General features: G+C 38.9%; 1 protein-coding gene across 1 annotated transcript in view; it reads left to right on the top strand.

Annotated features, from left to right (window-relative positions):
* CSMD3 (CUB and Sushi multiple domains 3) overlaps positions 1–14291 on the top strand; it is a 650552-nt gene that overhangs the window by 133288 nt on the left and 502973 nt on the right. Inside the window, exon 3 of the mRNA XM_044421466.1 lies at positions 10774–10886. Within this exon, the coding sequence (XP_044277401.1) occupies positions 10774–10886 (113 nt within the window). The remainder of the gene's footprint in view (positions 1–10773; positions 10887–14291) is intronic.

Raw genomic sequence — 14291 nt, 5'->3', positions numbered from 1 at the left:
AGGAATAATAATAATAATAATAATAATAATAATAATAATAATAATAATAATAACAACAACAACAACAACAGCAGCAGCAGCAGCAGCAGCAGCAGCAGCAGCAGCAGCAATAATAATATATTTTACTACTAGCAGATAAAGCATAGCCTTTCAAGCGCTGCATTTTTCTAGTAGTTAATAATCCCACCCACCATAAAATTAATAGTTACCTTTAGATGTTTATCAAGTTGTTGAACATGATCTGACTTCAGCCAATGTAACCAAGCCTTTCTTTTACAAATCTTTTGCTTCAGAGTCTGCAATTACCAGCTGCATTAGGGCTGTCAGCTTATTTACATCATTCCACTCTAATGTCAACAATTTCTCTGGGAGCATTTTTCCTGTGACAAATCAGGACTGTTTCCTGTCATTTTGGCTTAGGAGTTTTGAAGCTCTTGCTCTAATTTGATCTTGCAATTGCAAGTGCATCTTTCCTTAAGGGCTAATGAGTTTAGAGTCCAGTTTGAAAGCAGAGTGCTCATTTGACATGCAATTAAATGTTTATCCTCATAACTTCAATGCAACTTTGAAAATAAATCTTGGTGAAAATGTGAAGCCTATGGACCAAGGTGATTTGCCAATTAAGCAGAAAATAAAGCAGGAGGAAGAAAAGAGGGGGGAAATAAAATAAGTAACTTTACATGGACCTATATCAGTTCGAGAAAACCAATTCACCACCCACAGCTCTAGACTCAGCAACTGCTCTGGTCAACCCTGATTTCATTAAAATGGTCATCCAAGGCTACATGCAATTGGCTTTAAGTGAAACACATTTTAGAGCTGTAAAATAAACCACACTGGAGCGTCCCATTGAACTCAAAGTGACTTAGTGCATATTGCCTTGAAGCCCTTGCACCATGATAGGATGCACCAAACACCAATGAGCTGGGCAATGCAGCAAGTTAGAAAGCTAATGCAATACTGGCCAGTGTTTATTGAAACATTGTGTTCAGATCATGTCTTGTTCTGGGTTCATTGGGCAACATTTGGAATACATTGTGTAGCTCTGGGCAGCCATATTAAGATGGATATTGACAAACAGCTGAACATATTTAGAGGAAGAGGAAGAATACGCAGAGGAAGAATACGAGGAAACATGATAGCAGCCTTGAAATATGTGGAAGTCTCCCAGGCAGACTATGGAGCAGACATATTTCTCACTGCTCCCAAGGCTTGTTCCTTGCTGATCCCAATGGAGCCAAAGACCGGAAAATTCAAGGAAGCAGAATTCAATCTAAAATCAGGACAAAGTCCCAGAGAGCTTCCCGCTCAAGATAATTCTATGGTTCTGCTAAACTCTTCCTGTGGCTAAACTGCATATGACTGTCAAAAATTAAGGCAATTCTGTAGCCTTTCATTTTAATAATTGAATATACTATACTATAACCAGAAGGAATATTATTCTTAGCATTGCCTCAGAGGTTTTGTTTATGTTGAAATCCAAAGCAAATTTGGAAGCATCTTATCATGTGTAGGTGTTCTGATAAGGCTAACCAAATCTTTCAGAATTTTGTTGAAATCAAAACCTGAAATGTTTCCAGAGGTTTTTCCAGCAAAATGCCTCAGGAAGTAGTACTCACATGCAATTGAATAGAGGCCTTGCAGCACTCAATGTATATATTTCTACTCTGCCTCACTAGCAAAAAATGGCTTTTAAAGTAGCTTACAGAAATGGTTAGAACTGATTAAACAATAAAGCAATATATTCCATTGCAATCAAACATAAGGACTATATAAGAAATATTATTAAAACAGCATCAAATCCACCAAACCCACTTGCATGCTAATGTTCTTTTTTAAAGTGTTCTTTCCCTGCCAGTGGAAGAATAGCATACAAAGAGGAAAAAATCTAGCATCCTTCAGGAGCATCCTAGAAAACAATGTAGCATCTTTCACCATTTGGAAGCAGCCACCACGAAGCATAACTCTGCAGATGGTGGACTCAAAAGAATGGCCTTTGCAGAAGATCTTAAGAACCATGTGGGAGATGATAGTTTTTCAGGGAGCCTGTTACCAAGTCACATAGGGCTTTATAGGTCATAAGCAGCACTTCGAATTCTGCCCAGAAACAGAATTCAGACCAGAAGCAGAACCGACATCCTGGTTAGGGCAGAGTTCAAGACCAGAGCCAAACTGTGAGCCTCAGCCCCCAAGTGTAGTGAACCCCATTCCTCCATCACCTCTTGAACTCCCATTTCCTAATGAACATTCTCACTAACAAAAAGTACTTCTATCTTGTCTGGATTGTTGATGCTGTTGTGCCCTCATGCAGTTCATCGCTGACAGCAGTAACTGATTTAGAATCAGAGCAGCTTTCTTAGATTTAGATAGAAAAGGGAAATAGGAGTTTGAGGTAAAAAACATTTAATCAACATTTCCTGATAGCACCAGAATATATGTTAGAGTCAGGCATTTGGTTGCACACATGGAGGAGCCCTTGAAAACAAGTTGCTTAGCCCTGGCCTTGGTCATGGCATGTCAAATGATTCATGCTTGGTGTTGGTCTAAAGGGTGCCTTAAACACAAGAGGTCCTTCTTGTGCAATTTAGAGAGCACATGCTCCATGGAACATCAGACAGCTTGGTAGGTATAGCTGGAACATTTCTTAGGCCAGCTTCTTGCAGTTTTGTCATCCTATTTTCACCCGTTTTGCAGCGTCTGACTTCCACACTTCTCTGTCCCTTGGTGTGATGCCATTTGAAGATAGAACATCACTCTGACTGGCCTTCTTGGGAAAATGGCAGCTTGCAGAAATGGCTGTTTTGGAGAAACTCTTATATAAGTGTTATAACTAAGTTAACCACAATAACTCTGCATCTCATCCATGGATCTTTGGTGGTGTGTGGGTGGGGGTGCAGTTTCCAGAAGAAGTTCAAGAAACAGTGGGGAAAGCAGTGGTGCATTTTAACTTTTAAGTAAGTGTGTGTTCCTATTAATTAAATATGGTCAATTATGTATTATTTCCAGCATACCTAAAACATTATCTATAGTTCTCAGTATCACTTTAAATAAAAATATAACACATACACACTGAATGAAAATATGGCTATAACAGTCAAAACACTTCAATCATCACATACGCATTCCTGCTTCCCCCTTCCAATTCCTCATATATTCAATTTTTCAAATAGATGTTGAGTATTTACTTGGAAACAGTTGGGAAGCCCTACCAGCTGATTTGGGAAGGTTTGTTATATGTATAAACCAAAACAAAGCAGAATTTAAAAAAAATACAAATGGACCATCCTTGGATTTGTGCCCATATTTGGAACTCACAGGTTCCCCTATAATGAAAAATATGGGTTTTGCACAACATAAAAATGATTGAGAGAAAAGAGGATTTTCAGCCTGTTTATTTGATTTCAACAATTGTGGTTACATAAAAAGGCCAAACACATGCTTAGTCATTTGTAATTGGCTATCCTCAGCAAAACCGTTTACTGCTAAGGTTTTTCTGAAGAGTGTAGAAATGTATTTTTAGAAATGCTGCTTACTAAATTTTACTTGGGAGTGATGAGAACATTAGAGAGTGATTATGAACATAAAAATGGATTCATTCCTCAGTGAGGCCAGCTGTATTTCAAGGAAAGCAAAATACATGTAAGTCTGGAATCAAAGAAAGCTTGAGTGGCAGTGATTTATGGGTGCTAATGCTGGTCTTTGACTAGGGAAATCCAGGCTTAAATCTCTGCTCTGCTATAAAGCTTACTGAGAGATTAGTAACATACTTTTAGAAATTTGGGCAGTTCATATTTTAACTCATGCTTACCTGATTTCACATGTTTAAATTAGTATTGGAACAGAAATTCAGTTGACTTTCGGAATTTACACTTTCCAAAATTTTGCAAAGGAACCTTTTAAAATTAAATGTGTACAAAATATGTAAATTTCAAAATGCATGTATTAGCTTAGATATGTATTGTATTTGGCAAACTGTAATCTCAGGCAAGCATGCATACAAAAATGTGTTTATCAGGTCTACAAAAGTAAGCATTTTCCTGAAAACTTTTTTAAAAAATTGAAGTTCAGGATGAAGTGAATTTAAGATTGGAGAAATTCTCAGTGTTTGAGATGAGCTGAATTTAAGCGAAAAATATGGAAAACTGAAGGAAACCAACATTGAAAGAGTAATCCAACCTACTTTATAGAATTATTATGGGAACAAAAGGAGACATTAATGACACTGTGAAGTTCTACTATGAGGAAAGGCAGAATACTAATGGTTCCAAGCCAACTGACTTATGACACGTATACACATGCCCATATAGTGGACCTTTATTAGATTATTTTCTGTTGTTAAGGTCTGAAAATGAGAACAAAGATGCTTTATTAGATACCCAACAATTAGATACCCTTTATTAGATGCTTTGTGAGATACCCACCCCCACCCCCCTGCCTCTTTTTTTCCCCAGTTTCAAACATCTTCCAAGTGGGATTTTTCTGGCTGGATGCAGGATGGTTCAATGCAATTTTGGATAATCTCAGTTGCCATGAAATTTTTCATCAAAATGGCTAGTGACAAAAATGCCATTCTGAGAAAAGATGCTCAAATGGGTAGTAATTGTGCAGATCTTCCCCTTCTTGGATGATAATCTTGGTCCTTTTCTGGTCACACTTGGCATGGAAACAACCTTGGCTACTTGCTGGATCATCTGTCAGGATGATAGCACGGCCTTCCTGGACTATGTACATGCAGTAGGGGTGGGCAAGGGACTGGGATACCGCATGAAGCTGTGCTATGGTGACTGTTCATGGTGAGTTCTGAAATATGTAGTCCAATTTCTCTTCCACAAATTCAGTAGCATTTGGTGAGATTTCTCTGCCCCCTAAAAGGATAGAGAATTTTTTTGGAGGAAACTTTTATTACTCTTCCTTACCCTTTGACAAACTGTGGTATAAGTCCAATGTACAAATGTCTTCTAGAAATCTTTTTTTTTAATTCCATGTTTTTATAGAGATGTTGTGGGAGTAGATTTTATGCATCAGCAGTAAATACCATGAGCTCTGAGTTCCCTTTCAAATCTGGGAATCTATATTTTTGTATTAGCTGTTGTTTGATACTCATGCTTTGAATTGCCACTTCAGCACTATTAGGTGGTTACCCACTTGAGTCTGAACATGGAATTCCATTGTTTTGAACTGCTAGGAGAACCTCACTCAATCCAGAAGTCTCCCTGCTTCAGAAAATCATCCTCCACAAGTAAAGGGCAATAAAAAGGCATGGATAGGGGCAGGCCTACAAGCTCTCTCTCCCCATGCTCTATTTAGTTTAGGAACTCCTGAACAGGGCTTGTGCTCATCTGGGCATTCTGTGTACATTTTTTAAAAATACAGTCTAAGAAATGCCTGTATTTGGGGAAGAATACAGGAACTGTGCAGTCAGATGTAAAATCTCTGAATATTGCCACCCTGAAGAGACCATTAAAACTCCAGGATTTACGATTCATAGCACATAATTTAAATTGCAAAATCTCAAGATGTTGAGAGAAAACTGTAAGAAACATAACAAGACAAAATATATAAAGCGCAGACACATGATCAGCTCTTAGCTACAGTCACTAAATGGAGTACCAGAGGGTGGAGGACAACACGGCATGGTGTTGGTGCCCTGCTCATACTCTCAGTGACCACTGTTGGACATTAAGACCAGGGCTAGATGGATCTTTTGTCTGATCCTTTGAAGCAAGTTCCCATCTTCTTGGGATCATACTGTTGTTGACCCTCCTCCCATGAAAATGCAGCGGAACAAAAGAATTGGGCTACAAAAGGAAAATGTTTATGGCAGACTACCAAAGCAACTGGAAGCTATTATGCAGGAGACTTCTCCCATGACATTCTGTGTGTCGCAAGGTGTCTTTGTTGCCATGACATTTACTTCTGTTCCCTGGTATTACAGATAGGAAGGGAAAATTGTCAATCCCTATTCGTAACACACACACACAGGTTCAGCATCCTTCATGAGTAGATTTAGGAGGTGAGGGAGGAAAGACAATAGATATTCATTTATAGTAAAGGAAGCAAGCATGCATTTATTTACCTGTTTGTTTGTAAATAAAATATTTCTGTCATGAATGGGGTAATTCTCCCCCCACATACACACTCAGATACAAAGTTTTTAAAAACTACACCTCCTTGTACAATATCGGGAAGCCATCTGAAGTGCCAGTAATAGAGCTGCTTGTACTGAGGTCTACAGTCTCACTAGTTGCAGAACTGGATAGCTCCCAAAAAAAGATCAGGGTTCTTTCCTTCTCCACCCCCCACCCCCAAATGGACCACTAGCTAGCTCTCTCTAGTGATGGAATATGAGGGAACACACAAGGAACCACTGGTGCTTTTATGCTTGTTTGTCTGTCCCTCCCTCCCATGTGCTTAGCAATCGAATTCTGCTTTTCCTGCTGCTTCTTAATGAAGGTTCCAATTCTCCATCAAGTGGAGACTGTAGCCTATTTAGATAGAAAACGAAGCTGTCAAAGTGGCAGTAGACAGAGCTTCCGCAGGCATGTAATTTTCTTTAAGTGTGTATAGAGCAGCTGACATATCTGCAAGTGTTAACTCCTCTGGATGTGAACTTCCTTCCAGGGTGAACTACTTCAGCTTTGATATATTGGGGAGGGGGGAGAATGTGCATTTGGCTGAGATCCATTTGTGCAGAATGAGAAGGAAAACTGAAATGGTAGAATTCTGGACTACACCAATTTAGACAGATGGGGAAGCAATATTTTTAAAATGCTTGAATATTCCCCACATGTGACGCTCCAGTACCCAAAACACTTTCCTCCAGATGTGATATAATCATAGAAATCAGTTAAGCCTATCCGAGAGCCTTTTTGACCAGCTTGCAGGACATGTTTGCTTTAAATAAATAAATAAATAAATGTTAGCCTGCTTTTATCATTTATTATTGAAACACTTAATACAGATGACATAAAAATAAAACATTAAAAATGCAAGAAAAAATATACAAACACATAGATAAAATGCATCAATGATGATAATTCAATGAAGATAATGAATCTGATTGAAAAGAGACCCATAGATCACTGAAAAATGTTGACTCTTCACCCATAGCCTAAAATGTTACAATGTAGTATTCTATCACAATAGGCTTCCTAACCTAATATTCTCCAGTTACCTTGTCAAGCTGTCTGCTTATGATGGGAGCTTTAATCTAGGATATCTGGAGGGCACTTGGTTGGAGAAGACTATTAACATAAGAGCGTTGAGCTGTTTGGAGTCACATCTGAATTATACAACTGGAACACATTCTACCTGGGCCATTGTCTTTTGGAACTCCAGCTGGTGCAAAATGCAACAACTACAATTATGGCTGTAATTTCAGTTTGAAAGACATGGCACTGATATTGTTCAATCTGCACTGGCTAGCAGTTCATTTTCATACATATTTCAAAATGCTAGTTATTACCTTGAAACACTAATGCCATCAAGCTTGGACTTTGGAGCTGAGTCGATAAATTCAGCACAGCTCCATCTAAAGAGGAAGATCTTCTTAAAACCTTTATGCCCAGAGCCAATGTTTACCTTACTATTGTACTACCTATGAAGCCCTAAATAGTTTGGAATCAAGATATTTGAAGGACTATCTTTTCCCATGTAAGTAGCCCATCCATGGCAACTATTATCAGATTACTTGCTTTCAATCTGCTACCATTTCAAGCAGGTGTCCAAATGGCTAGCTTGTGGCATAGGGCTTTTCCATTGCAACACCAGGACTGTGAATTGTGAATATATAAGAAATTGACTTCTATTCATTAAGACCAGACCACATTCTATTTGCATCACAGAATGCAAACATGAGCATATTTTATAGGCAAAGTGCACACATTTATACACTTGCAATGTTTGTTTGCAAGGTGTGGGCTTTTGAAAAGTGTTCTTGTTGGGAAAATGGACATTTTCATGCTTTAGTTAATGGATGCACTTTCCATTTGGGTATGCACTTTAAAAAAAATAAATACATTAACATATGCTTTCCATTCAAAATCAGGCTGGGAAAAGCTCACAGTAGGAAATAGGAACAAGGCAGACTGAGTTCCAGTCTAACACCTGGAGAAACACAAGTCTGAATCTTACTAATTCTCCTCATTGCAAGATCCTTTGAAAACATTATGATTGGGTTCTGAGGACATGATAACTCACTCTCAAGATGCGTGCAGGTGGTCTTTGAACTCTGAGTTGTTATTGACAGTTGAATTATCATGGTGTCAGAATCAAGACTTGGATGACTCTGCAAGTGCCTGCAGAACCAGGAACTTTGCAGGTGCTTCCAGGGTACAGCTGAAGAGCAATTATACAATGCAGCTGGAGGCCCTGGAGGCCAGCATAAAAGGCTTCTCAGCACTGCTGCTCTTTGCTGTAGCAACATAAGTTGTACTTGTGATTCCCTTGTACATTGCCTCTTTGTATTGGCTTATCTCAATCCTGGGTCTTGCTTTCACATTTGTCTCCAGTCTGATCCTGATTTCCAGGTACCTTTCCCCATCCTCCCTGACCACACCTTGCCTTGAATAAGACTGGCTTTTTGGAACTTGCTCTTTGGACTGTGTTCTTGAATTGTGTGTTTGAATCTTGATATCTTGGATGTGTTTGTTTGGCTCTACCATCTCCCTGAATGTGATTCTGGTTTGTTAAACAGGCCTCTTGCTTCTGGTCCTCTGAACCTGCTGTAGGACTCTGGCCTATGGTCCTTGCTTTCCAACCATATTTGGCTGCTGCCCATGACTTGGACCTTACACATATTGCCTCAGTCCAATGAAATCAGAAGCCATGGTGAACAATCTATTTCAAAACCTAGGTAGCAACAAACCATGGGCTTTCTGCATAGGCTGTTTGTAGTTAACAAGCTATAGCTTTTTAGCATATCTGAGTTCCTACAACATGATGTGTTAGTGACAACCTATAATGAATCCTTATGCATGACTTACAAAGTTGTCTGAACCAACTCACCATGCTTTTAGCTTTTTGGTTCCTTTCCTCCCTTCCTCTTTGTGATTTTAATATCTGGCTGATTATTTTAATTTAATTTTCTAGTTTAATGATGGTATTGACTGTGTATTGTTTTATTTGAACTTGTGAGCCACTTTAGGGGTGCAGGGAGAAGCCAAAAAAGCAGGGGAAAAATATTTTACTAAACTAAATAATTTGACCAGAATTTGGGACAGAGACTTAAAATAAAGCATGAGTTTAGTATGGGGGCCAATTGAATGTAGTCCTAATGAGTTGGATGCTATGTTCTGAGTTTATCAAAGCTGGAAAATCTTGGTTGATTTTGGTTTCTTCTTTCCATATTTTTACACATGTTAAGGTAATATTGTACCTTCCTGATGTTTTGGACTACAACTTCCATAGTCCCTCATGGAAGCTTATGAGTCAGTCCAAAGTTTGGACTGACTCATAAGCTACAGTCCAAAGTTTCTTGAGGACACCAATTTACCCACATATGTAATATATGCCATATGATGTGAGCCTTACAAATGTCATCCATGGCATAGTCTATGAGCTGCGGAGAATATTCTAGGAACTCTGATCATATTGTGGATGTCAGAAAGGGTAAAGCGGAAGACCACAAATCACTTGCTCTTTTTTTTGCTTCCTCCTGTCACTTAATATATGAACTTTATCTCTTAGACAAATTGTAGAATAGTTTTTAGTTTTAAAAAATCAAATGCAGGTGAAAAGACCAAGCTAAGTGGTTGTAGTGTTCTTTTCCTTAGTTTTTACATGTCTGCCTTAAACCCAACAAGATTCATTGTATCTGTGTCATTTCACTATTTAGCACAGGGATCTTTGTCTCTGTTTGCCAAGTTTCAGTGTTTCTTTGTCTTGGAGTTTGGAGTTAAGAGTATTTAATTTTCATCACATTCAGTATGTAATATAATCCTGTATAGAGAACAATCATCTCTCCATATGAACCACTTCCAGGCTAAAATTAAAGTAAGACAGGGGTATCAGTTGAAGCATTGAGCAGATGGAAATGTCTGATTTTTATTGTGTTTAACTCATTAAACAAATCATTTGGAACAATTTCATGGTACAGGAGGCAGGTTGCTCATATATCTACAGGAGTACAGATGCCTTTGCTTGTAGTTTCTGTTTCCTGTCTCTCCTTTCATTTTCCTTGGTGAAGGGCAATGAGATTTGGATGGGAAAGGCATTTTCTGTTTCTAGATACATTCCACATGAAACTGTCAAAGTATTACTGTGATTACTTTTTAGACACTTTTAAATCATAGCTACAGTAATATTAGTTCAGGTCAAAACAGATGTTTTGAAAGCAAGAGCAGGGCGTGGTTTAAAGTGTGCCTAGCCATGGGCCTATTTTATTGCTTAAAACAGTTGTCCTTCCTTTTGACATTGTACTGTGAATGCATGGGAGCTGCGCAGGAGAACAGTGGCATAGCTCAGGCAGAATCTCTGTCAGCCACTGGTGTAGCAGAGTCAGAACTTGCTGGGATGAAGGGATGTCAGTATGATCGGCTACCCCATTTATAATTCCCTGTCCCTCAAAGTAGCTAGAGAGAAACAAATTCTCCCATCAACAGTGTACTTTTCTCATGTTTAGAAGTTTGCAGGCCTCCCTTATGAATGCCCAAAGTACACCTTGTTCCCTGAATTAGTTTTACACACAACTCAAGAGCAAGAGACAGAATTCATCTTTTTATTTTCTTTTGCAAAATAAACACATGCAGAGATTTTTCTTTGTGTGTTTTTCAGATTAACAGGATTTCATATTCCACCACCTGTGACCAGCACAAAATCTGTATTTTCACTACGACTGACCAGCGACTTTGCAGTGAGTGCCCATGGATTTAAAGTGTATTATGAAGGTAAGATAAAGTGAATATAGATGCTACATAGTTTTCAGTTTAAGTTGTGCTACAGAAGTTAGAAATGCTATTCTAGTGTTTTTGCTGCTCTTCTTGCATGCAGCTGAAGGTTATGCAATAAGAGGGGTTGATAGACTAAGCTGCCAGACAATATAAGACTGTGCTCTCTGTTCACTGGTTACTCATCTTTTGTTTCCTGAATTATTTACACGAGTGCTGTTAGTTCCCTATCTTCCTCTTCCCTACCCCTGGCCCAGAGATCATGCCATGAATAAGATAACTCAGTGCAATTGACCAGTTTGATTTAGTTACTCAATCCAGTTGAAAGCAACTATGTGGGAAATCCCATGGGTGTTCACAGAGAAAAATATCCTACAGTTTCTAGTGCAGGATTGCACTCTAAGAGAAAAACTAACAAGGCTACTTCAGATGAATTGGTAAACATTGTCTTCAAGAAAGATGAAGGATTAACCCTCAGTTTTCTTAAAAAAAAAAAAAAAAAACCTTCACCAAAACTGAGCATGAGAACATAGACCTATCACATTGTCCTCCGAGTGACTTAGTCTAATTTCAGTATAATCTGAGCTAAATGTTACTCAGGGAACAGTGTCTGATTACTGTTAAATGTATCATTGGCTGATTATCTCAAGTCAGAGACTTTTGCAGAATAACATAGTACTTGTTTGGAAGGCTATAGCTGTAATATGCTAGTATTTTACTTTTCCTTTATCCTCCATTGTATTTCAGGTCACATGTTTGTACTGGTGGGCTTGATTTGAAAAACTGAGTTCCTTTCCTTCTAGCTTCCTGATTATATTGATGCTTCAGGATTCATAACAGATGCCAAAGGGACCAAAGTAAATCCACCCATTTCCCATGCCTGCATCTTTGGCTTCAGTTCTGTATACATCACTTCTAGCACCCAGAGCTTAACTTGGCAAGCAAAATCTCCTTTCCTTTCCCTTTTCTTTCTAAGCCAAGCATGAGCGACTCTTGGCATGTAGATTCCACTGTGAAAATATGGTGTCAAAGAATATTGTCTACTTTTCTGGCTCTACTAAACATTCTGATTGTTTACTTCTGCTTCTTACATGATGTAGCAGGTGGAGACTTGGATTTCACCAAGGAAGCCAAAGGTTCCAATTCCCCTAGTCATAAAGCTCAACTGAAGTCACTTTTCTCTGTCAAATATACTTCACAGTGCTATTGTGAAAATATAAGCCCCACATTTGTTTTGAGATTCTAGAGAAAATGCACAATATCAATTTATTCTAAATAAATGTGCATATGCATACTCTTCTCTCTCAAGAAAATCAGACATTTTATCCAGTTGTGAGTTCTTTGGGAAAACTCAATATTTTATTATTTATTTTAAAAAACATTTCTATGCCACCCCCATCACAACAAAGCCTTGGGGCGGCTCACAACAAAAACATACAAAATCATACAAAAATTATACAATAAAAATATTAAAACCCAGTACATCTTGGCTTAATTTTTTTTTAAAAATCCTACATAATAAATTAACACTTAAAATAAGTTTTAAATAAAAAGGTCTTAGTCTGGCGCCGAAAAACAAATAATAACGGCACCAGGTGGACCTCTCTGGGGAGCGCACTCCATAGATGGGGTGCCACCGCAGAGAAAGCCCTCCTCCGGGTACTCACCCTCCTAATATCATTCACAGAGGGTTCCTGGAGAAGGGCATCTGTTGCTGATCTCAAGGGGCGGGAGGGCATATATGGGCGCAAGCATTCCTTTAGATACCCAGGGCCCAAGCCATTGAGGGCTTTATAGGTCATAACCAACACCTTGAATTGGACCCAGACTTCAATCAGGAGCCAGTGGAGCTGATGGAGAACTGGGGTTATATGAGAACAATGCTCAGTCCATTTTCTTTCTTGCAAGTTCATAATCAGTTTTCTAATTTATAGTAATTAGTTTTTTGCTCCTTATACATCTTGGGCACTTTATGGCCATTCAGACATGCTTGGTGTGCTTCTGACTTTTCATTTATAATAACACTTATACAACTCAAGATGTTCAGTGATACTTCTGAGTTCTTCCCATCACTTGCTAGTTGTCCTCTTAAACAATAGAATGTCAGGTAGCCTGCCAATTTTCCTCCCAAGAGCATTAACATTTTGCTTGCATGCATGTGCCATGTGTTTAACTATGACTTCAGTATTTCAGTAATGTTGGACCTGTAAATGTTACTATGTGCATAACGGGGAGTGAGGCTCTGCCATACTCACTCCCTATCTACCTATTCAACATGGATGGCTTCAAAGGGGCATCTGTTCCCATTCAGCTGAATGCATAGGGACACTATTCATCTGGGACTACTGCATAATCAGAGTCCAAATTACAGGAAATGTTTTCCAGTGTCCATCTGCATGCGGGTATATGGAACCCACACATGGCAAGGCAGGGCCAGTTTAACATTGGGATGGAACCACCTGGTTGTGAGAGCCTTAGCTATTGGGCAGTATAACAATGAGATCACTCGTCATTAAAAGATTAGAAGCTGCATGTGAGCAATTCCTGAAAAGGGTTATTCTCTAGGATATAAGAAAGTATTGGCCATGTCAGCTAGTTTCCACCAAAGTGGGGATGGATTTCTTCTAAGTCTCCAGATGTTAATGGACTGCAACCACCATTCATTGGCCCTCTGAAGCCTAGCACATTTTTGGTGAATGGGACATAGCTCACTTTATTAGATGTGTGAAGGTTTCTATCTGTGTGTGTGAAGTAGAGAGAGAGCACATATGCATGGGGGAGAGATATTAGCAAAGCGAAGTCAAAAATGCAAGACAAAATATGTGTATCACATTGCTGTGCATAATGCAAATGAATGCAGGATCAATGTGCATTGGTTGTGACACACTCCCAGCTAGTTGCATCTCATGATGAATTGCCATAGCAAAATGATGCATGTAAACAAACACCTAATGAGGAGCAATTACTTTCTGTAGTGAGCCAGCCACTTCCAGTGTCTCTTCAAAATCATTGGAAAATAATGATTTCTAGTACAGGTGTAGAACATTTACAGGTAATTCTCACTGGATAGATAAGTAGCACTGATAGCTGTTCCTTTTAACTAGGACTGAAAATTGGGTGCAGAGGTCAGCTCTTCAAAAGGCAGAAGAGATTCTGTTGCCAGAACCCACGCTGCATAGTAGGGATGGACCTCAATGCATTTTCACATGTTAAGATTTCATCGGGAACTCTGGTTTTAGCCTTTTGCTTTTTGTATACTGTATTTCAGATGCTTCTACCTGCAGTCGGCTTTCAGTAGGAATTGCGCTGCAAGTACAATTATACTTTCCACATGGACTATGGTAACATAAAATCTTTGCCATTCTCTTGGGCCGTTTTCATGCTCCTAGTTGTGTCAAAATCAGA

This window comes from Varanus komodoensis, unplaced genomic scaffold (assembly GCF_004798865.1).
Source record: "Varanus komodoensis strain SLA01 unplaced genomic scaffold, ASM479886v1 scaffold12, whole genome shotgun sequence".
Taxonomy (NCBI): Eukaryota; Metazoa; Chordata; class Lepidosauria; order Squamata; family Varanidae; genus Varanus; species Varanus komodoensis.
This window is presented reverse-complemented; position numbering and strand designations above follow the sequence as displayed.